This window comes from Meleagris gallopavo, chromosome 2 (assembly GCF_000146605.3).
Source record: "Meleagris gallopavo isolate NT-WF06-2002-E0010 breed Aviagen turkey brand Nicholas breeding stock chromosome 2, Turkey_5.1, whole genome shotgun sequence".
Taxonomy (NCBI): domain Eukaryota; kingdom Metazoa; phylum Chordata; class Aves; order Galliformes; family Phasianidae; genus Meleagris; species Meleagris gallopavo.
Genome location: NC_015012.2, coordinates 63,160,348 through 63,183,451, shown reverse-complemented (window position 1 = coordinate 63,183,451; position 23,104 = coordinate 63,160,348). Strand labels below are relative to the sequence as shown.

At 38.4% G+C, this 23,104-nt stretch overlaps 1 protein-coding gene across 2 annotated transcripts in view; it reads left to right on the top strand.

The window, feature by feature from the left end:
- Positions 1–23,013, top strand: part of CCDC162P — a 31,103-nt gene extending 8,090 nt beyond the window's left edge. For both annotated transcript variants that reach the window (XM_031552511.1, XM_031552510.1), the window contains 10 exons: positions 133–297; positions 3,856–3,962; positions 4,225–4,360; positions 4,470–4,673; positions 8,526–8,718; positions 10,499–10,626; positions 13,168–13,368; positions 14,320–14,441; positions 15,424–15,652; positions 18,677–23,013. In XM_031552511.1, coding sequence (XP_031408371.1) covers positions 133–297; positions 3,856–3,962; positions 4,225–4,360; positions 4,470–4,673; positions 8,526–8,718; positions 10,499–10,626; positions 13,168–13,368; positions 14,320–14,441; positions 15,424–15,652; positions 18,677–18,892 — 1,701 coding nt within the window. In that variant the 3' untranslated portion in view covers positions 18,893–23,013. The remainder of the gene's footprint in view (positions 1–132; positions 298–3,855; positions 3,963–4,224; positions 4,361–4,469; positions 4,674–8,525; positions 8,719–10,498; positions 10,627–13,167; positions 13,369–14,319; positions 14,442–15,423; positions 15,653–18,676) is intronic.
- Positions 23,014–23,104: the final 91 nt, after the last annotated feature.

The following is a 23,104-nucleotide window of genomic DNA, read 5'->3' as shown; positions in this document are numbered from 1 at the left end:
AGACAATTTTCCAAAATTAGGAGAAGGTTGATGCTCACTGGGTGCTCTGAATTGCTCCTGATGTGCTGACTGGTATACTGACTTGTTTGCCTTGTGAATTTTTCCTCCGTATTTGATGCGGATTGTAACAAGGTCTCAGACATGGAGAGGGTGATGGAGGGTCTCCAGGATCATGCAGCAGCCGTGCTCAAACCACATCCTCTGCGGTCAGGTTCTGCCACTTATTCTCATGCCTCAGGACAGCAGAACTACGATGACATCTGGAAGGAAGTCTACGCCTTCACTGAGCGTCACCAGGTACTTGGAAGAGGAAATGATGAGTAATAGTCAATTAGCATGTCTAGAAAGCATTTTTCAGTCCTGACAGAGGGCTCCTCTAACTGACATCAGAGTCCCTCTTTTTCAAAATTCAGTCTCCTGCTCTTTTTGCTAGACAGGGCTTCTTATTGACAATGTACATTGTGTCCAAACCAGGTACAGGGTACCCCTCTGCCCTGGAGCTCACTAGTGGCTGTGCACCACTTGCTGGAGGCTACCCAGCAGCTGAACACCTGTGGATCTGACAGCAGATCTCTGCTTTCTGCAGAGACTTGTTCTCACACCTGCATGGAAGCAAGTTCCTCTTCTCAAGGGGGAAGTGGAATTAGTAGACATGGCCTTAAGAAGCCTCAGTTGCTGCAAGAACAGAGACTTACAAGACTGCAGCAAAAGACTGCAAGAAGCTAATGAGAGATCTTAAGTTTCAGAGAGAGGAAACAAAAACCCACCAAGTGGCTTAGCAGAGTTGTGAAGAAATAGGACTGACCTACCTCTCTGGTATCTGGGGAATCTGTAACATTGCGTACGTGGCATGCTCAAGCTCTGTGACTAGTCTGCTGAACCTGAAAGTATTCTTTTGATGAAGATGGAGTTTGATTACCTATTTCTTTATCACCCTCCTTATTCAGACATCATTCACAGCCACTGCTTTAAGGAACATAAAAGCATTACGTAGAGAACTAAATCTCAGATGTTCCCGTATCTGCAGTCAGATGCTTCATTTGGCTTGCCATGCTGTTGTCAGGCTGCCTGCACCAGTGGGCTTTGTTGGCAAGTTAAGAAAGTGCTGATGAATCTCCTTGCCCCGCTGTCCTTTTATTGCATTAATATTTTTATTATTTTTTTTAAAGAGGACAGGTCTCAGCTGCTGGAGCTGGATGCAGCCCCAGTGTCATAGCAGTCCATGTCCCTCAATCCTGCTGAGGGCCAGGCTCAGGCAGGGCAGTGAGTGATACAAGAGCAGGAGAAAAGCAGCGGAGGCAGAAAGATATCCCTTCGTACCTCTCTCCTGGTGATGAATCTGCTCCAAGACTGATCCCAACTCTGTTTAAAAACAAACTCGCATATTTTTGTCAGGAAAAGCTCCCACATGTAAAAACATGCAATTCTTCTTGCCTCAGGCTGACTTAAACCCAGGATACAGGAAATATTTGGTTACTTAATGAAAACTTCAGGAAAGAAATGAAAAGTCACTGCATTGTACAACTTTTGTTAAGTGCACTGATTCCACAGTTGGGCTGGAAGAGATCTCTTGCCTTTTGCAAGAGACATGACTGATCTCAGCAGCATTAGGTTAATTATAAGCCTAATTTTGAAACTTGTCTTGTCACAATGGCATAGCAGTTCTAAACACAGATCTTCCACAAAAGAAGCATTACTCAAGTCTCTGTGTTTTTAAAATAAAAATTTAGCTTTTTTACCCAAAAAAGTGATGTTGGTCATCTCACTCATTTTCAGATTGCATTTTCTGTAATACTTTAGTGTGAAAATTTTAAATGGACTTGCTTAATAATTATTCAAATAATTATACTAATATTTAAGAGAGACGAACAATCAGTACTGAATAACAAAACTATACTTTAATTCTATCTGACCTCACATTATTTTAAATAATAGAGATGGAAGGTCTTAGTTTTTCTAAAATTTAAGCAATTAGACATTCTTTAGATTCAACAAGAACAGGATAAGAGAGGATGATCCTACTTGGAAGAGAGGTAAAAACAGGAAAATCAGCTAACAGATAATGTATCATTGCAAGAGGGATGATTACACAAAAGAACTTTGTATAAGTGTTTTGTATAAGTGTTTGACAGTTTCTTGTGATTCGTTTGGCTTAAAGGAATTTTTGAGTGCTGCATACTCGTGTCAACTTGCAAATGTATTTGACAGTCAGTCCAGTCCTGAGTTTGTGTCCCTTGTATGTGTACTGTTGCTAGATCGTCTTATGTTGAATAGGATACATTTTACAAGTACTAATTTGTGAATTAATATTAATAGGATTTTTGATAATCAGAAAAAACAGTGCCAGAATCAATATTATAAAACCTTATTACTCTGAAGAGAATTCCAACTGACTCCATCCAAGCTCAAATGAAGTAATAAAATAAATTGGAATAGAGAAGTGGTTTAAATGGCCAACATTTTATATGTATATATTTGATTGTTTGCTGAAATTAATTGGATGACACTTAGAAAATCACTGCCCATAATGTTCCACAATTGATAAATATTGTGTAACCCACAGTGATCATCTCATTTACACTGCTACTAATGCCAATTTAATTTCACTGATGTGAGTAAACCTTGATGGGAGGGACATAAACAGCCTTGAGCAGTGAGCCCTGGAGAACCTCACAGTATTCAACAAAATCAAGTACAACACCTTGTACCTGGCTTGTGGCAACCCCACTATCAGTACAAGCTGGGAGATGTAGGGATGGAGCACAGCCCTGCTGAAAAGGACTTGGAAGTACTGCTGGATGCAAGCTGGACGTGAGCCAGCAATGTGCCCAGAAATCCAATTATACCCTGGGCTGCATCAAAAAAAGCATGGCCAGCAGGTCGAGGAAGTGATGCTGCCCCTCTGCTCTGCTCTGGTGAGAACTCACCTGGAGTACTGCATCCAGATATGGAGTCTTCAGTACAGGAGAGACGTAGACTTGTTGGAGCGTGTCTAGAGGAGAACCACAAAAATGGATGAAGGGGTGGAATACCTCTGCTATGAGGACAGGGTGAGAAAGCTGGGGCTGTTCAGTCTGGAGAGGAGAAGGCTTCAAGGTGACCTGACAGTGGCCTTTCAATATCTGATGGGGAACTGTGAGAAGAAATGGGACAGACTCTATCAGGTTTTGTTGTGATACAAGGAAAGGACAAGGGGAATGGTTTCAAACTACAGAAGAAGAGATTTAGATTGGATATAAAAAACATTTTTTATGATAAGAGTGGTGAGGCAATGGAAAAGATAGCCCAGAGAGGTGATGGATGTCCCATTCTTGTAGACATCCAACGTCAGGCTTGAGGGGCTCTGAGGAACCTGATCTAGCTGTGCATGTCCCTGTTCATTGCAGGGCAATTGGACTAGATTACCTTTTAAAAAGGTAACTCAAACAGTTCTGCGTTTCTAACATCTATAGGAGCCGAGAAATCATTTTCTTCTACGGAAGGTAAAAGGGGGACAGACTAGTTGCTCAGATATGTCACTAACCATGGTTTGGTTGAGCTTTTGATGAAACAGGTTTTCTGAATTTTTTTGGAAGTGTTCTTTGATCTGATCCTTGGCTGCTGTCTTGTCCTTAACATTAGGATAGTGCTTTCTTACTGCCTAGGAACGTTATAAGGACAGGAAATCAATCAAATAGTATAGAGTTATTTGTCATTACAATTTCATGTCTGGCTGAATCATGAATTTGATCCTGTATGGCAATTTCTTTCCTTTTGTTTTTCTTTCGTTATGCTAAAGCCTATCCATAAAGCTGGCAAGTAAGAAACAGATGCAGACTCCCCAGAGCAGGCTCTAACTGTGTGTGTTGTAACTAGGAACTAAATACTGAGGACAATAACAAAGCAGCTTGCAGCGAGAAAGATGTAGGAGACAGCAGCTCCAGAAAGCTTCCAGGATCCTACAGAAAGAAGAATGAAAAAGGGTAAAAAAAAAATTGTTTATATATACATAAATACGTACATATTTAATAAAACCTGAAGAAAGTTGTTATCAGCCAATGTTTTCTCTGATAAAAACAGTGGTGTCATCCTTTTCCACTATTCTTTAGGTTTCCATGACAGTGAGTCTCGTAGGCAGCAGCATACTCTTAGACAATGGGCATAGCAAAATTTTTTTACTTTAATATGTTTAGAAATCTTCTTGAGTAGCAAAACTACAATTATGTTCTCCCTGCCTGGAAAAAGGTATGGTTACATGAGCACCTGGCAGCTCCTGGGACTGGAAGAAGGACCAGCAATTGCCAACAAGGAAGACCTTGTGACAAGAGGAACATATCTTTCCTTTCTTCTCCTACGTCACTTGAGGCTCCGAGAGCTAAAGGTAAAAAAAAAAACAAAAACTGCATGGATCAAAGTTATTTGGTTTTCATGATGAGGGGGCTGTCCTCCAACTGAAAACACAACCGTGTTTTTGTTCTGGTTCGTTTCAGAGAGTGTGCTTGGGAATCCTGAACTACTTCAGATCTGTGGAGAGAAGCCTTACTATCAGTACCGCAGGCCTCAACCTCAAGGCTGGTTGTCCGATTCCCAGTGCAGAAGACACCTCCTGGATCAGTGCTGCCAAAGGAGGCACTGGTGCTTCTGGTGGCTTGCACTCTCAGCCCTACGTTCACTACACACCAGCTGACTACAAGGTGAGGTACCACCTGGCCTGAAGTCTTCCAAAGAATGCACCTTGGCAGATTCTGATGTATTCTTCTGCTGCCATGCAGGCTGTGCTGTGATAAATTGCTGAGTCATCTGAGGGATTCGGTCCAGCTTGTTCCTCAAAGCTATGTGCTGTGTATTCATGGACTTTATGCCTCTATCTACTAGTAACCTGTAACTGATCACTGAGAATCTCCAAGCACACAGCAGTACAATGCTGCCTAGATACCCATTAACTTAGACTGGTGCTGCTAGCTCACTGTAACTAAGACCATTATACCTGTGGGATTTTCATATGAAGTAGAGGTTCCTAGGTCATCTAAGGCATTTTGCAATCTATGGAAATGAGTAACTCCTAATGATTTCTGAAATGTATTATTTAGATATAGGTACAGTTTAAGGTTTATTGTTTTGAATTTTGAATGAGAGTATATGGTTGAAATGATAAAATCAGTACAATTACTTTCACAGATTGAAAAAATTATCTTCCAATAACATTTCTAAGCTTTATCAAGCTTTCGTTTCCCCAATTTTCTTTGTAAAATATACTGAAGGGGAAGTCATATCGTGCTGACAGTGGTTCAGTGTGATAAAAAATCTTGTCTTCTGAGCTGTAGAATTTCCTTTCAGTTCTTCTACCTAACATTTGTACCAAAATTCTCATGTAAAAATCCTGAAGAAGTATTATAGTACTTTAATAGGGTTTTAAAAAAGCATTTTTGAGTTCACATTTATTTCTCATTTACAGAAAAATTGTTTGTTTTGCTATAGAAATATATAGAACCAGATACACAAGCTAATTAATGGAGGAATTAAGACTAGAACTAAAAAGGAAGTAGGCTTCCTGCCCACATTTTTTTTTCTTAGATTAAGGCTTTAAAAAAAGGAAAACAAACCATAACAACCCCAAAACTTCCTGTGTCTAGACATGACAAAAGTTTCTTTAGAAATAAAATGTGTGGGGAGGACATGGAGTTTCTGATATTTTTAATTTCTGACATTTTATCGTGAAAAAAACTAATTACCTAAAATTCCTAATTGAAAAGCTACATGAAACTAGAAAATTGTGATTTTCCACTTAATATTGAATGTGCTGGTTCATAATCTTCATAGTCTCAAATCAGAAAAGATTGAAAAATTATCCTTTCCAGTGGAGGATTCCATTTTCCTGGAAGCAGGCATTGTGAAAAGCTTTTCTTTTGATTCTGGAACTTTGCATAATACATCTTTATTTGCAGCCCCTTTTCCTGTTGCGAAGTGAGAGAAACGGTGCACAGTGTGAGCACTCACTGATCTGGGAATTAGCTGTAAAATACTTCAGGGAGCCCCTAGAAATGAGAGAGACATGATTATACAGTGACTTCTCTTTCCTCTAGACTAATACAGAGATACAGTTATAAACGTTTGAACTTCAACTAAAGCCTAAATAAATATTTACTAATCCTATTACAGTTTAAGTGGCAACAAATTTAAAAGCATGGGCAACAGTATTTCCTTAGTAACAATTTCTAACATGATTTTCTTTTTAAATTTTCATATATTGCATTCTGCAATTCTGTCTCCCAGGAACAGAAACAATAATAGAGTCAAACTAATCGAGACCTACCTAACACACTCTCTGATGTGTGCTATAAAACCAGGACTGTATGACACTATTTCTTTTTAAATACTTTTAGTACCTAATCTATGGCCAAAACTGTGATATAAATCATTTCAGAAAATAATCTGGGTCACTGTGAAGGCACACTACAAAATATGTCTGAAAATGAGATTTGGAGGCACTTTTTCACTTTCAGTAGCAGACTGCTTGGGATGGATGTTGTCAACAACATGAGTTTCAATGACAGAAGGCCCTGCAAACAATGCATTACTTTAAATTAAAACTTTTTTCTGTCCCATGCTGAGATTCAACTTGGAAGAATATAGATGAAATATATGTGAGAACATGAGCATTGCCTTATAACCCAAAAGGGAGTTGCTAAGCTCCAGTAAACCTGCCCAAAGTTAGAGGAAGAAAACAAAAACCTTCAGGCAAACAGTATCTCACACAAATAACCAGTCAATTGTTTTGTTGCTACAGACGTATAGCTGGGTATTAATGTTTTTATGGTCATAAGCTATATTTAAATGGCTTGGAAGTCGTTAAACATGGCTCTCGAAACAAACACTACAGAGATAAAGTCTTTTTTTTATTTAAGGTTTGCTTTGTGAGAGCTCTCCAGTTTTTTTCAGTCATGTGCTCTTTCTACAAAATACAGTTGTCTTTAAGCAAGATTTTCAGGAGTGGGAAGTGCTGGAATCATTAAAAAAAAGCCCTCAAGAGATTGAAAGGTGAAATATTTTAATAAACGTTGTCTCTGAAGGTATTTAAAAACATAACTGAAAACCCCTCTACCTGCTATGGTAAAGCAACACCGGCGTTTGCTGAGTTATTTACCCAAATCAAGATGAAACTGATTATTCTGTAAACAATTCTGCACTCTGTCACAAGGAGTGCTGAAACAAATAATCCCTTTAGAAGAATAAGAAAAGAACAGTTCTCACCAAAAGAAAAAAAAAAGAAAAAGGAATCTTTCTGATGAGGCTGATCCAACATTTTGTTCAAATGAGGTGTATGTTTTGCAGAGCTGTCTCATTAACTTTAAGGGAATGAGTAAGTTCTGATCCAATGTGGCTCTGTGAAGCTGGCAAGCTGTTCTCAGTACATTTGCATTTGAATGCTGAAGTTTCCTATGTCTAAAGCAAATACCTTTTCTCTGTCTTTTCTTTAAATAGAATTTTGGCATATCCAGATGAGAGCAAGAAAAGTTTGGGTAGCACTGGGGATTTAGTAAAGGCAAGCATTACCAAAGCTAGTGAAAGGAGGAAACGCCAATATACAGTGCACTTTTTTTTTGGCACTAGAATGAGAACAAAGGTGCACTGCAAACAAGGAAGTAATAAAGACAAACAGTTGAAAACTAGGAGCTTGTATTTACTTGCTATATTCTTATAAAAAGAACCATTTCTAAAGGCTTCTATTGCTGTATACATACACTAAATAAACTAAGCATTTATTTACAGTGGGAGATTAATTTCTGTAATTATACACCTAGAGATAGGTGTGTGTAATTCCCTTTGTGGCACTCCTACTCAAGAAAGAGAATATTTTGAAACCTAATATGTCACTTCTGCTGAATGTAGAGTTCCTGCCTGGGGTGTTACCAAGTTAGCTGTGACTCATTGCACATGTAGACGATTCTCTTCTTAAAGTGCTGAGTTTCTTTTAGGAAAGTGAGGTCACTGTTCAGCTATTCTGCTGACCTTACAACAATCTGGAACATCAGTCAATGGGTGTTCCTTCTAATTACTGCTAAATTCTTTGCCTATGTGAGCTTATCTACAAACCTCGCCAGTGTTATTTACCCAAGAAGTCTTCAGAAAATGTGTTGACTTCATATTAAAATGTCAGAATTCAAGACTTCTTTTGCCAAATTTGAGCTAAAAAAAAACAAAAAAAAAGAAGAAATTCTGTCCTAGGTCAAAAGCTTACCTTCTCATTTTGAAGCCTCTTTGGATCTTTTTGTGGACTTTGATATCCAAAGGAAAAGCTAGCACAGTAGAAATTTCATACAGTTTTTTTTTTTTTTTATCTCTTTAAAGTGTAGTCTATAAAGAGTGTAGGTTTTACTGAAAAAAAAAAGTATATTTTGACAATATTTTTTTTTTTTCTTTGATAATGACAAAACACCATGTTACCAGGCCTGATCCATTCCTAGATTGGCTTATTATACTGAATTGCAGTCACTGTAGAACTGACTGCTTCTATCTCTGTTCCTCTGGAATTTTTTTACTTGTAGGTTCACAGCACTCAGTTCATGGAGTTTGCAGACATGGAAAACCATGATGACTTTCACACTCGTGAAGATGGATTTATCCACACACAGGACCAGCATGGGACTTATATCATATATGATGTGGCACTGGAGGACTTAAAGGAGCTTGAGAACCAGCTGCTGCTTGTGGCCAGCCAGTACATTGAGAAAGATAAAAGTAAGATATCTACTGGTCCAATCCACATGGGATAGTATGGTTTGCTGTTTTCAAGGTGGACCAAGCCTATGACTTCTTGAATAGTTGTACTTCTTCAGAACCATGTTCTGACTGAATGTTTGGGAACTTCATCTTTACTAGTAAGTTAAGTGATAAATGTGGTATGAAGACCTAAGTAGGCATGTGAAATTGCTTGTCATATATTGTTATGTTCCAGTTGTGCACTCATATGTGGTCACTGACATCAAAGTCATCCTGGAGGGAAGAATAACACAGCAAGGACATTTATTAACGTATTTAAATAATATAATGAACAAATACATCTTCAAGGCATAAAGACAGTCAGAAAAGAAAATGTTAATAATTTCTGAATGTTTTCAATTAATGTATTTGATGGCTTTTGTGCAGAATTAAATGCACCTCTAAACACTTTTAAACTTTTGTAAAAGTTGTAAATAAGAAGCTGCATAATATTTGGTGCTGGATACTTTTTTGTTTACCTTATTTCTTTTTTGTTATTGTTGGAATGAGATGAGGCAGTCTGGGTTAAAGATTTCTAAAAAGAGCAGCCATACTTATAGTAGAATGATGAGGAGAAAGGAGCTAGAAATTGTAGAAAACTTGGGAGGAGGCATTAGAAAACAGTACGTAAATGGCACATACACATATGAAATTCAAAGAAATGCAGAAAATATTTCTTGAGTTACTGGAATAGCTTTCTGTATGGATGGGATAATATTTTGGGAGTTTTATCATACTTCCCTAAAACTGAATGTGTGGACATTCTATGTTAAGAAGTGGAGAGACTGTGAAGAGCTGCCCCTGAGAAAACAGTTAGGAACAGGTTGAGAGTCTGTGGGTTAAAATTTGGGACTGGACAAATAAAGGACAGCTGGTAACTGGGCTCTACTACAGGCCACCTGATCAAGGGGAGCCTGTTGACAAGACCTTCTTGCTTCATCTGCAAGAGACATCACACTTGCAGGCTCTCATCCTGATGAGGGATTTCAACCACTCATATACCTGCTGGGAAACAATGCAGCGAGCTGCAAGCAGTCCAGGAGACTTCTAGAGTACATTGGCATCAACTTTCTCGTTCAGGTAATAGACATACCCACCAGAGGTGAAGCACTGCTGGACCTGTTGCTCACCAACGGTGAAGAGATCATAAAAGAGGTTGAGATCAGAGGCAGCCTGGGCTGCAGTGACCGTGCCCTGGTTGAGTTCATGATCTTGAGTAACATGGGCCTAGAAAAGAGTGGAATTAGGATGCTGAATTTCAGGGGAGTGGACTTCAGGCTGCTAAAGGAATTGTTGGAGGAGATCTCCTGGAAAGCTGTTCTTAGAGACAAACAAGTGGAGCAAAGCTGTCTATCCTTTAAGGATATTTTTCTGAGCACTCAAGAGCTCTCCAACCCCCGCAGTAAGATATCAGACGAGGCAGGAAACCAGCCTGTGTTTTCTCTGTCTCTGTCTCTTTATGTGGGTCTCTTTGAACTTTGGCCCTTGCCTTTTACTTCAAAGAATATTTATCAAAAGATGATAGATGAGATATGTTAAACTAAATGCCTAGTGCACTTGTTCTTTGCTTCATAGAGTACTCTGGGGCCCTCCAAATCTTATGGGACTTGACTTTTCCTGGACTTGAGTTCCCTGTCGAGCAAAAAGCACAACTCTGTGCTATAAATAAAAATAATTACCACAAGCTCTAGATCTGCAAGCATGTGGAAATCTCTCTGATACTGACATCTGCTTGTTTTCTACTTTTTGTTTTCCTTAGGCAATGTAACTTGTGGGAAATCCAGTGGCAGCAGTATCGTTGAGTGGGCACATGCCTTTGTGGATCGATTTGCAGTGTTGTTTGACCTTTGGACCTGTGAAACTGCTCTCTTGGAAAAAAAATGCCAGGTAGAGATATTTTTCTTGGTCTGGAAACAGTGACTTGCAGTCAGCTCACTTCAGGTTGTTTTAAGGCTCCCTTTCAACAGTATCTCTTGTTGTGAATACATGTGGATGGTGGTACAAGTTCCAGATGCACAGGAAATGTGCTGCTGGGCTAGGGCTGGAGCTTTTGGGTACTGTAAATTGGGCCCATGTCCTTATTTTGCAATACGGAAGCAGAACTGTTCTTGTCAGGTGCATCTGTAGCTGCTGTGTCAGGGGTTGGCAGCACATCTGCAAGGCCTCAGTGAGACTGCCCATCAGGGTAAGGGGTGATTAGGAAGGACAAGGTTACATGCTGAGTGCTGGGGAAAACCAGGTCAAGCCCTGCAAAGTTTGGGTCCTCAGAGAGTCCAAAATACCAATTTTATTCTGTAGTCCCAAAAAGAAGAGGCTCAGTCTGCAGCTGGCTGGGCCCAGCACTTGAATTACCCTTTGTCAGAAGAAAGGAGAGAGGTATTTTATAGGATACACTATAAAAGATAGTCCTTTCATCAGTACAAGTGATATATAAAACTATATATATTACAAATTTGTTTCTTCTTTTTTAGTTAATCTACTTGAGCTAAAAATGCCATGATTTTCTGTGGGATAAATTTTGTTTGAAAAATACTAGTAATGTGTATTAAGTGGACTGTAGCTTTGCTGTTTACTATGGCTGCTGCATATTCTGCAGGTATTCTCTTTCCTCTCTGAATTTAGTCATATGTCTGTATTTTGCTATGGGACATGTACATATATATTGTTTTTGCCCAAAGACTGCTGTGACATTAGACAAGTTCAGAATAGGAGACCCAGAGGAACTTGGAAATGTTTTTCTGTGTAGGGGACTCACCAGACCCCAGGACAACAAAGAGAATGTCAGGAGGGTAATGTCAGGTAAAGTAGCAGATAGACCACTTCAGAAGCAGGGAGAAAGGCCAGTAATTAAGGTCGCTTTAATATACTTGAAATGTTTTCTTTTCAGTCCTGGGATAGCACAGGGCAGCTCTCAGAATAGGAATGCCAGAGGATGTTAGGGAATCTCCTGTGTGCCACTGAAGAGGCTTTAAATAGAAAAGCTTTTAAACTAAAACAGTTGTAGGTAGTTTAAGAATCTCCTAGGACCCCTCTCCTGTTTTCATAGTGGTGCCTTGTGTGATAGCTACGTAATTGCCTAGCCCATAAGTTTCTGCTCTCATCCCAATAGACCTCACTTTCCAGTGCTGCATCGTTATCTCTGCAAATCTACCTTTTATTTTTATCACAGATCTTCTGTATTAAGAAACTTGCTTTTTTGGGGGGGTTGGAGGGAAGGAAATCCCAATAGAGCAGAATGAAGCATCTTTACCAACAGCGCACTAATTCTCTTTTAACAACGTCAAGAAGCATATCCTGGAACCACTCTCACAATACAACTCTCTAGGCAAGATTAAATGTATAAATATGCTTTTCCTGAAGGTTTCTTGCATTCAGCTCAAATGAAATAGAATTGAATCTCTCTAGCTTTGTTCCAAGCTGCGACAAATTTTTTTCTGTGTGAGGAAACAAAAGCCTTTTGTACAGCAGCTGAGAAAGCTTGGCTTAGCCAATATAAAACTTGTTTATGGCGTATTGCTCAAGCACTGTATTAACCTTCTCCAAACAGTTCAGATCAGACAGGTCTAAACCAGAGAACTTGCCTTCTTCCATTGAAATCTGCATTTTTATCTACCAAGTTATTTCTGAGCCCTTTTGCAACTTCCACAGTTTCCTGGGTTCAGCACAGAAAGTAGCATGGATAAGTTTCTACTTCCATGTCAATGCAAAATAACCTACTGCAGATCATTTCATATTGATATGACCAATTTGTCCAAAAGCAATAGTAATGCCAGTTCATATTTTTTATCTCATAGTTGCCGTTGACCAAAAAGTACTACAGTGAGAATTTAGGTGCTGCTGTACTTGACACTTTTCTTTTTCCGTCCCAGGCTTTGTGAATTTGTAATTAAAATCGCTAGTTCAATAAAGCTTTACAGCTATTCTTGGTAGAGGAGTCTGGAGAGGGCATGTGACTTTCTGCATCTTTAATTACATATTTAATTAATTTGGAATTTCTCAAAAAATATACAATTAACTGAGATGCTAATTGCTGTATGAGATAACAGAGAGTCTTGCACGAATCTGCAAGTTTCAGATTAGGGGAAACTAAGTGGGAAATGGTAGGTGCTTTTTAAGTAGTAAGTAGATTACCTTGCTATTTTACCAGAGGAAGAATATTTAGAATAAAAATCTTTATGCTTCAGTAGAAAACATAACAGCAATGTGTAAATAAAATATCTCCTGCAGACAGGTCATTCTATGCTCTGTTCCTGATCCTTCTTATGAAGCATCTTGTGATATTTTGTGCCAAAAACCAGATGCCATGATGGCAGGTCACAGTAGGTTTCGTACAGGTGGCAACTTCTATGTTCAGAAATGTTATGCCGAAGTGAAATGAATATTTGGATGAATAAACAATTCTAAATGTGTTTCTGAATACCTTCCCAGCTTCTAGATGTTTACTTAGAGGCCTACCAACATGCTTTGGACCCAGAGGAAAGATTTGCTTTGGCCCAAGCGATAACTGACATCATGCATAAACATCCACGGTTTGATCTTGAGCTTGAATATTTTGTGAACATCTACAAAGATGAATGCATCTGTTTACAACTTCAAGTCCAGCTGCTGAGGGACATAGTAAACCAGCAAGTATGTCGAATTTACACTATATCCATCTTGGGCAAGCGGGAGGTGAAACTTTGATTGTAGCCTGCACTGCTTTACAGTTCCAGCTTCAGTTACTACTAGTATGATAGTGAAGTCTATGGATGCTTTTTAAATTGAAATAAAAAAATTAAAAGTTGAAAGCTATGATTTCATCAATATCAGAAAGAGAGCGCTGGAAAGGTTTCAGAGCTTTATGTATCACATTAAAGTCACATGTGCTATCAGCTAAGATAGCTGGAAACAGTAATTGAGAGGTGCGGAGCAGGACAAAATTATGATCCATAGATCTGTAATGCAGTGGATAAAAAAAGATCTTGTCCATTCTCTGATCTTACAAAGAACATACAAACAAAGTTTGCACTTTGAAGTCTAAGATGCAGTATATTTCAGATAGCTGGGATTTCTTTTGCTAATAATTAAAGTACAACATTTTAAACTCTCAGATTTTAATTCTCATTTAAAATCTGCCTAAGCTTCCTCTGTATCCTGACACAAGGTACTTCACTTCTTCGAGTTTCTAGTTCAGAAGTTTAATAAGTTATCCTTTGTAACATGTCTTTTAGTCTACAAATGGAAGTTTTTCAGCGCAAGAGACCACTGTTAAGCTATCGTTGCCATGAATGCTGCCATTTTGGTAGCTATTAGAATTGAAAGGTTGCCAGAATCACTGGTGCTCTAAGTTTGTTCTGGAAAAGTATGAAAGATTTTAAAATAATTTTAGAAGGAATAACTCAGCTCGAGTGGGTATTTATACAAACAACTTGAAATTATATTTTTTAATGTATATATAATATAAAAATAAAACAACAAATTTATTAGGTAAAAGTTTTTATAGCTTGAGTTTAAATGAAGAGTAGAAATCAAGATGCCTGATTTCAAGCTCTGTTTGGATTTTCTTGGCTAATATCATTTGTGTTTATTGCTAACTTTTAGATAGATGTCCAGAGGGAATACGTGCCCAAGATTTGGCGGAAAGGTCAGAAAGGTGGCATCGATGAATTTGGACTTCCTTATAATGTGATTACTAAGCAACTTGTCTCTCTTAACACTAGCTGGTGAGTAACTTCACAGTTTTATTTTTCTGCAGAGTAACTCTTTCTGATCTAGTTTCTGTGACTGATGAAAAAATTTGAGGGCCGACATGTGAAAAGTAAGACTATTTGAAAAGACAATAGCCATAAGGTGAATTAGGCAGTAATGTTTCATGTTATTTAGTCTTGTGCTATTTAGAAATACCATTGGATGTGCCAGAAAAACATTCAAGGAAGAAAAGTGATTCCTCCCCCACCACCTTTGCTCTTCCCTGCTTTGACAGTGGGTTTGCTTAATTCATCTTGCACCACACTGGGAAATTAATATTCCTGTGGATACAGTAACTGTGAAAGTGCATGTTTAACTTTAGCCTTGCTTTGGACTTACTGCATTGGTATTCAAACATGGCTTTTCAATTTGCACTGCCTTCTGGCCACTGTCTGTTACACATTCTCGCTCAAGTGTCCATTTGGATAGGTAGGTACTGTATTTTCACACAAGAGCCATCTATTACTCATAACACAGACATGTGCCATGTTCCCCTTCCTGCAGCTATGCAACATTGTGGATTATATGAAGGATTTAGCAGCTGGTACATATCCAGAAGCCAAGAGTCCCTCACCTCTAGTCCTCTGTCTGAAGCCCCTTGCCTCTATTCCTCCTACTGCACGCACATTTTGATTGTGTTGGTTACTCAAGGGCTTATTTTGAAGTGCAGACACTTTTAATGGGTGGGCATAACATACATGAAAATGTGGCTAATAAAGCAGGTCAGCTAGCAAAAGATAATGTAGAACATTTTTTTTCACTAGCAATTAAGACTACTTAAATGTGTTCCAACATAATTATGTTTATTAAGGCTTCAGCTCTATTTTTAGATTTGAAGATTGATTTCGGATCTACAGCTAAAGCCATTGCAATTTGTTCTTGCCAATTAAGCAATTTCAAAGTTTCCTTATTTGAGAGCTGTTCTTTTTGTTGTCATTTATTTATGTTATTTTTAAGTGCTGCTTCGAAGAATATTTATTTGCTGGAGTTTCATCCTTCTCTTGGTCTGGTGTGCTCAATCCCCAAAGCTCTGGAGTGTATCTACCAGGAGTTCTACAACATCTGTAGGCCCAAAACAGCCAGTAGAGCAATTAAGCTAGAAAAAAAAGTGCTTCAGCTGGTACTCGATGAGTGGCTAACTATGGAAAAACCAGAATCTTTCTACAGCTCTCAGATTCAAAAAGATGTAAGTTCCACTTTTGCTTGTGTTAAAAGTAACTGTTTACAGCCAAATCCCAGCCCAGTTCAATTGATCTTCAATTGATGTACTTGATGGTTAGTATTAGGTATGTGATTCTTAATATCAGGCCGGTTATTTTTTCAAGCTTGGTGAAGATTCATACCATCCATCTTTAAAATAAAATATGTCTGTATTTCTGTGAAAGAACACAGATAGGTAGAACTCTTGATCTCACACTAGTATAAAATAAGAGCAGTCAGCTTAGGGAGAGGCAAAATACAGACATTTTAAAGCAGTATGAGATCACAGTAAGTCTCCAGGTTTTGCATTTGTGTTTATACAGTGCTTAAACGTCATTAACAAAAAAGGCTGGACATTAAAGTAAATATTGTTATAGGTGGAGCTGGTTATTACTATAATGTGCATCATTTCCTGATGTAAGACTCTTAACTTGTCTGGTTATAGTTTTGATAAATACTAATTATTATGAATGAAATTACTGATGCTAGATGTCTCCATCAGGTTGTTTTTTATTTTTTTTTTTAGCCAGGTTAGTTAATGCTGACAGCAAGAAATGAAAAATAAATGATTTTATCTCTTTTGTCTACAAATTCATAATACAGTTATGTTCTTGAGCACATTAGTAAAGTTTGGAAAGGCTCATTAGGTACTGATATGCTATGCTTTAATTCCTGCCAAGTTTGGCCAATGTAAATTAAATGAAAATATGCAGTTGCACCAGAAAATATGCATTTGCACCATATTCAATTGGAAGACAAGATGTGAAGTTTCTGTGTGCACTGGTATATCTGTGACATGAATCAAATCAGAACCAGTGTTACTGCAGAAATATCTCCGGACTAAGCGATTCGTGTTTGATTTGGCTCTGAGCACTTAAAGTGGGCACAAGGAGCTACTCACTCTCACTGTCACATTACCTGCAGTGGAAACAGTGGTGGGCAAGAAAATAGAGACCAATGCAAGGTACAAGGGCGTAGCCATTTCAGACACTTCCTTGCCCTGTCATGGTGCAAATCCCAAGAATTTCTTATCCAGCATCTCTTTGATGCCAATAAAATCCACTGGCAGTGCTCCAGTCCTCCTGCACACTGCAGTTGACAAATAATTCTTTTTTTTTTTTTAGTTTTAAATCCTAGAAATCAGTGGCAGAGATGTATGTATAGGTCTTAAAGTTACTACTCTGCTATTGCCAAGGCGGAAAGAGAAACTTCTTTTCCTTTTCTCAAAGACAAGCTGTGGGTGAGAAAAATGCACACAAGAAGACAATGTTTAGAAAATATTAAGACTGTTACAGTCAAGCATATTTTAGGAAATTTACCTTTGCCAGCATGAATTTAGTTTGGTTTCCATTTGCATACTCATGATGAGTGAGCCTCTGTATTATCACACTTTTTTTTTTTCTCATTCTGACAAAATAAACATTTCTGACCTTCCTGAACTGCTCCATTTGTGATCCTTGACCATATTCTTTCATGTTTTTCCAACTCTTCACTAAAGAAGGTTTTACAAGATCCAATGTGTATTCCCCATCTGACTTCCTAAACGTCTGTCAACTTCATAATAAACAAGTTACCTAGGGGCAAGGTGCAGATGCTGCCGGGCTTGCAACATGTACTGGGAAGCTGAGAGATGTTTCTCTTACCCCAAGCCATGATCAGCTATTCAGAAGAGGTTGCCCAGAGAGGTGGTGGAAGCCCTGTCCCTGAAGGCATTCAAGATCAGGCTGTACGGAGATCTGAGCAGGCTGATGTAGCTGTAGGTGTCCCTGTTCACTGTAGGGAAGTTGGATCAGGTGGGCTTTATAGGTCCCTTCCAACTCAAATTATTCTCTGAGATAAAGAGCTGTTCTGTTCATAAACACACCATTTGATAAACTCACCCAAGTGGTCTATTCCCGTGCTTCACCAGCATCATCATCACCAAGTTCTCTTTAAAGTCTAGCACAAATTTGCTTTGCTGGAATCTAAGCTTATTTGCTCTTCTCCTGCTCTCTCTGGAAATGGGGAACATACTCTTTGTAGCAACTCTGGGAGGAAGCACATAAGTTGCTGTGTCCCACCCCTCCAGAGTCACAGTTACAAAAGCATGTTGGGGAAGAGGGACAAACTGAAAAATGTTGCACAACTTCTGACACTTGTCTTCGGGTTGTTGTCTCTTCAAAATGCTTTTTTTCAGTGTAGCCCTTAAGATTTAGTAAACAGCAGGTGTTGAAATCTAGAATTAATTACTAATAACAGCATGTCTGGCTTCAGATTTCCTCATATTCTGTGATTCACTCATCATAAATGGCAAAGCATGAAGCCATTCAGTTGCAGCAGTGGCCATGACAATCTGCCTGACCGAAGCAGGGTGGATGGTTGCACAAATTGTGACAGCTGGAGGCAGAGCATCTTTTTCTTCATAAAGAGCCAGAAGCCGTTCCTGCCACTTCTTCCAAAGCACAACAGCCATTTTCTTCTTTCTGACTCTCCATATTACCAAGCTGTAGCCTTTCATCATTTTCCATTCCTGATATTTCTGCTCCTTTGGGTCCTTCCACCATTCCAGTAGGAGTCTAGATGAGTTGCTGCCCCCATTTTGGGAGCATCATATGTACAGTAGCACAAGTACATGCTCATTGTAGGAGGAATAGCAGCAGATAGTAATGTGAACCCAGTCACAGAGCTCTTGCCTTAGCAGGATGCATACGCCTGAAAGTCTTCTGAATTTTTATTAAAATAAAAAAAGGGGCAAATATCTTGAGTTCCAGGAATTGGAAAGTCCTTTGAGTAAAGTAAAGTTTATGAATTCAGTGACTGTACCTTTGAAGCAAGTGCCAAAACTCCAGTATATTTTCAGAGGTCAGAGTGAACCCAGTCCTGACCTTGCGTGTGTTGCATGTCAGAAGCAATTCCAATCATGATTTACTCCAGAAAAAAAGGAGAAGAGAACCCTAAAGTATTCAAAAGCCTTTTGTTTTCTTCATATGAATTACACCTGCATTAACATTTTTTTTCACTTACCTTCCAGTTGTTTGCAGAGATACTCATAGAGGACCCTGTGCTGGTGCAAGACATTGCTTTGTCACTATTAGAGGTGAGAGCAGTTGAAGAAATAAAAGAAGACAGAGAGAGGCAGCTCTTTATCCTGGATTCGTTCTCCTTGCTCCTGGAACTGATCACGCTCCGGCATCGGTTGATTGAAGCGGCAACAGAGAGCGCACAGTTAGCCAGGTTGGTGGATTGATGGTGCTGGTTTAGCTATGAGGACGTGAGAGAGGCAGTTTGGAGGGGAAAAGTAAATCAAATTGGTCAGTTAGTATAGTTGGAAAAAGTCAGAGAGAGAGCACATGCATTTGTGTTGTGGGAAATATTTTTATCTAATATGTGGAAAGAGGGTCTGTCTGGGGTTTGCAAGATGTTTGTTAGTTTCATAAGCTGAGAGACAAATCAAGGCTTAACAGAACAGGCCCTCTGCCCAGTGAAAATGGGAGTTCTGTGATTCTATGAAATTTTGTCATAAGATGGAGGAGCAGAAGGAATTTGCTGGTTCAGTGAAGATTGTCCTTAATCACCTTCTTATGAATAGTATTAAAATGTAACAAAAATCACACAGGAAGTGCATATAAGATTTGTTCACTACCGGAAATAAGAAAGCATAAAGATTGTCCTGGGTGTACTGATTCTTGCAGAGGATAAAGTAAAATATTCTACACAAAGGAAATCAGTGTCATGCATTAAGGAAATTATCACACAAGCTGGAGAAAATGACAATTTGTACAGAGAAACAAAGAAGATAAGGACTGATCTAAAGGGGAGATCTATCCTCTGTAGGGTAGTGTTGATCTGCTCTCTTGGATGCAAGTTATTACTGAAGTTCTCCTTGCTCAGCTTCATATTATCTCACATTTTTATTAATGAGTTAAGTAGAAAGTATAAGGGCGTGTTATTAAAATCAGGACATTAGAGTGCTGGAAGATAAAACTGATACAGAAAATAAATATCTTACAGAAAGAACGCATAGTTCTAAGGTATGAAGGAGATAAACATCACTAACACAAAGCTTAAGGCTATGCATAATAATAGGCAATTCTTCTGTAAACTTCTTTGGAATTCTTCTGTAAACTTCTTTGGAAACAAGAGGAGGAGGAGGAACTGGGTGTATAGCTGGCAATTGAATGACTACATATTGCAACCGTGATGGGGGAGGAAGTCACGATATCCTACTGTGAATCAGACAATGAGTTTTGTTTTCCATAGAGATCAGAACTGATGCCTTTTATGTGATTCTGGCGAGGCCTCACCCGGATTATTAAGTATAGTTTTGAGATTTATCTTCAGGAAAGATAAATGCAGAATGGAATGGAAGCAGAAATGATCTAATAGGATGATGAGAGGAAATAGAGAATGCATTTTACAGAAGTAAATGAAATATCTTGGCTTGTTTGTCCTAGCAAAATGAAGTCTGACAGAAGATATGATTGTTCTCTATAAATACATTGGGAAGATAAGCACTGGGAATGGAGAGCAGCTATTTAAGGCCAATTTTGGCAGCAGAACAAATGGATCTAATCACTGTGAACAAATTTAAACTAAAAATTAAAAGGAGATTTCTAAGAATCAGACAAGAAAAAGTTCTGGAACATAAAGAGCGGAGGGCAGAAAATGAACATAGTTTTAAAACGTAGCTTAATTCATGTCTGAAAGTATTTGTGGGAGATGATTTCATGCAATAGCAAAGTTGTGCATTTTGGACAGGTGACTCTTCAGTCATATTTTCCCCTTATCTCAACTCTTTCTCCAGCTTTCCTCTGTAAAATGTAAACTCCAAATTAAGAAAGTCAGAAGCATTTATTTTCAACAGCTAAAAACCTAGATGTATCATAAAATCATAGAATCATATCATAGAATAGGTTGGATTGGAAGGGACCTCAAGGATCATCGAGGTCCAATCCTCTGCCATGATTAGGTTGGCCAGAGCCCCATTCAAACTGGCCTTGAGCAACTCCAGGGGCAGGGCATCCACAGCCTGTCTTGGCAACCTGTCCCAACACCTCACCACTCTTTGAGTGAAAAGCTTCCCCCTGACATCTAATCTAAATCTCCCTTCCTTTAGTTTAAAACCATTCCCCCTAGTCCTATTACTATCTACCCATGCAAAAAGTTTATTTCCCTCCTGTTTATAATCTCCCTTTAAGGATTGGAAGGTCATAACAAGGTCTAATTCTAATTAAACTTATTACTCTGGTTTGGTTATCTCTGTGTTCCAATACTCATACACGCTCACACATATTTTCTGGTAGTTAATAAGGAGTAATGTTATTGTGCAACTTTTAATTTAGCTGAAAAATCAATATCAAATCACCTTTTTTTTCATGAAGCCTGTAAAAACGTAATATTTCAAAAGCCCTGTCTCCATGACAGATTTCACTGATGCTCACCAACTGATTTAGAAGTTATCTAGAGGTAGATAACTGATGGATTGGTTACGTGGTTGCATTTGTTTTGTGAAGAAGGCTAAGACCTACTCACCTGAGGTGACATACTTAGAAGTCCCTGAAAGGCAGCAGAAAATTGTCATTTTTTCTGGCAAAGGATGGGAATTCAGTAGAAAGTTATGTCAAAAAGTAAGATTTCACGATGCATATGCAAGGTCATTAAGCATAACACTATCTTCATTTAATAGAAGATGATTAAGTCAGCCTAAATATCAGTATAAACATACATACTTTATTCAGGGTGACATTTTGAGGGGCTATTTTTACACCCTCACATGAGATGATGAAGTTCACTGTTCATCATAATATCAACTGTTAGGGACTCAGATTCAAACTGAAGCATCAGAAAGGCTGGTAATCTTTCTCCCTGCTCTGCAAAGCAACATGAAATGAGTGCACATACGTTTATAGACTCCTCTGTCTCATGCTATAGGTTCTACCAGACTTTAGGGAGATTTGCAAGAATTACTCCCAATACTTGCCTATCTGTTTATTCCTGAAGCTCCTTTCTGTCTATAAATACACATTTAAGTTGTATGCACTATTCTTGATAGCCCTTGCTGCTTCTCTTTGTTCCTCAGTCTTTCAATCTTCACCTTCGATTATCTGGTGAAAAAAAAAAAGACATCCTTTGGTACAACTAAACAATGCCAGTTTAGCCTGAATTTTGCTTCTCTCTTTATTTTTTTTAAATATATTCACTTTTTTGATATCTTTCCTTTTTCTCTATTTTTTTTTCCTTTGCACAGTACTAGTAAGCTTATTTGTGTATTGCTGTTTGTGCTGTAAAGGCTATCCATGTGTTTGTATTTTGTTACCTGTGAGACCAGCATTTGTAGTCATTACAGAGGGTTTTATTCAACCTTAGGGCTCATTTGTATAATTATGGATTCATATGCATGGTGTCCTCCATATCCTATTTTGTCTTCTGAGCTTTTCTTTCTCTAACTTTGCAGGCAGAGAATTCTATATATTTTTAAAGAACTGGGAACTGTGACTTCTGGGTCCTATTTGTGTCTTTATCACATTCTCACACCTTAACTTCTCTTTGACCTGTTTTCTTGATTGATAAAACACCTGCCTGTAGATGTTAGCAGGAAGCAAGGGATTATCTTATTCCTTTGCAGTCTGTTTCAAAAAGAAAGTTTCTCTTTATACCATCTTCTTATACTATATGAAAAGAAGGATCACAGATCAGATTGGTGTTTCTGTGGTTTTGCATCTGAAGGAAGAGATTGATAGATCCCTAGGGAGGGAGTGTAGACTGTGTCCAACTTCAGGCACCTGGGGCTTTAGAGGCCTCCTGAACTACTAGTTGCATCTAGACAATGTGTTTACTGCTTGCTGGTCAACTGTCCTGGTCTTTTGTTGTACTGCAGAGATACTGTTGGGTTTGTGTCATACTGAGAAAAAAGCTCTCTTAGGTTATAAAATTGCTATTTTCATAGTAATAACATGTCTGAGTTCTGCTTGGCTACTGAAACTTCTCTTGCAATCTGCCCTCCTTCTAGTTTCTAGCCTAAAGCTGTCTTCCCCTCTGTCAATTCCTTCTAAATAGAACATTTAGCGCCTTTTCCTTGATTTTTCTATGTAATGTTGTAGACTCTTGACTTACTGTCCTTTGTTTGTAACTCCAAGTTCATATATATAACTCCATAGTTCAATCTATGCTGATTGAACTGTTGATACTAAACAAAGATCAGCTCTCAGGATGGAACGCTTGTTTGCTGTAACACTTTACATGACAATAAATGTTTAAAGTTGGATGCAGATTTCTTCTTGAAATGAGCCTTCTGGATGTAGATTTCTAAGTGAGCATTAATTAAGCAGAGAGAAAATTTGTTTTTGAAATGCATCCATGTTTTTGTGTTTTTTTGTTTTTGTTTTTTTGTTTTTTGCTTGTTTTTGTTTTTTTCCCCCCTTTCTAGCTTATATAAGGCTTTTGCAATGGAAGCAGGTTT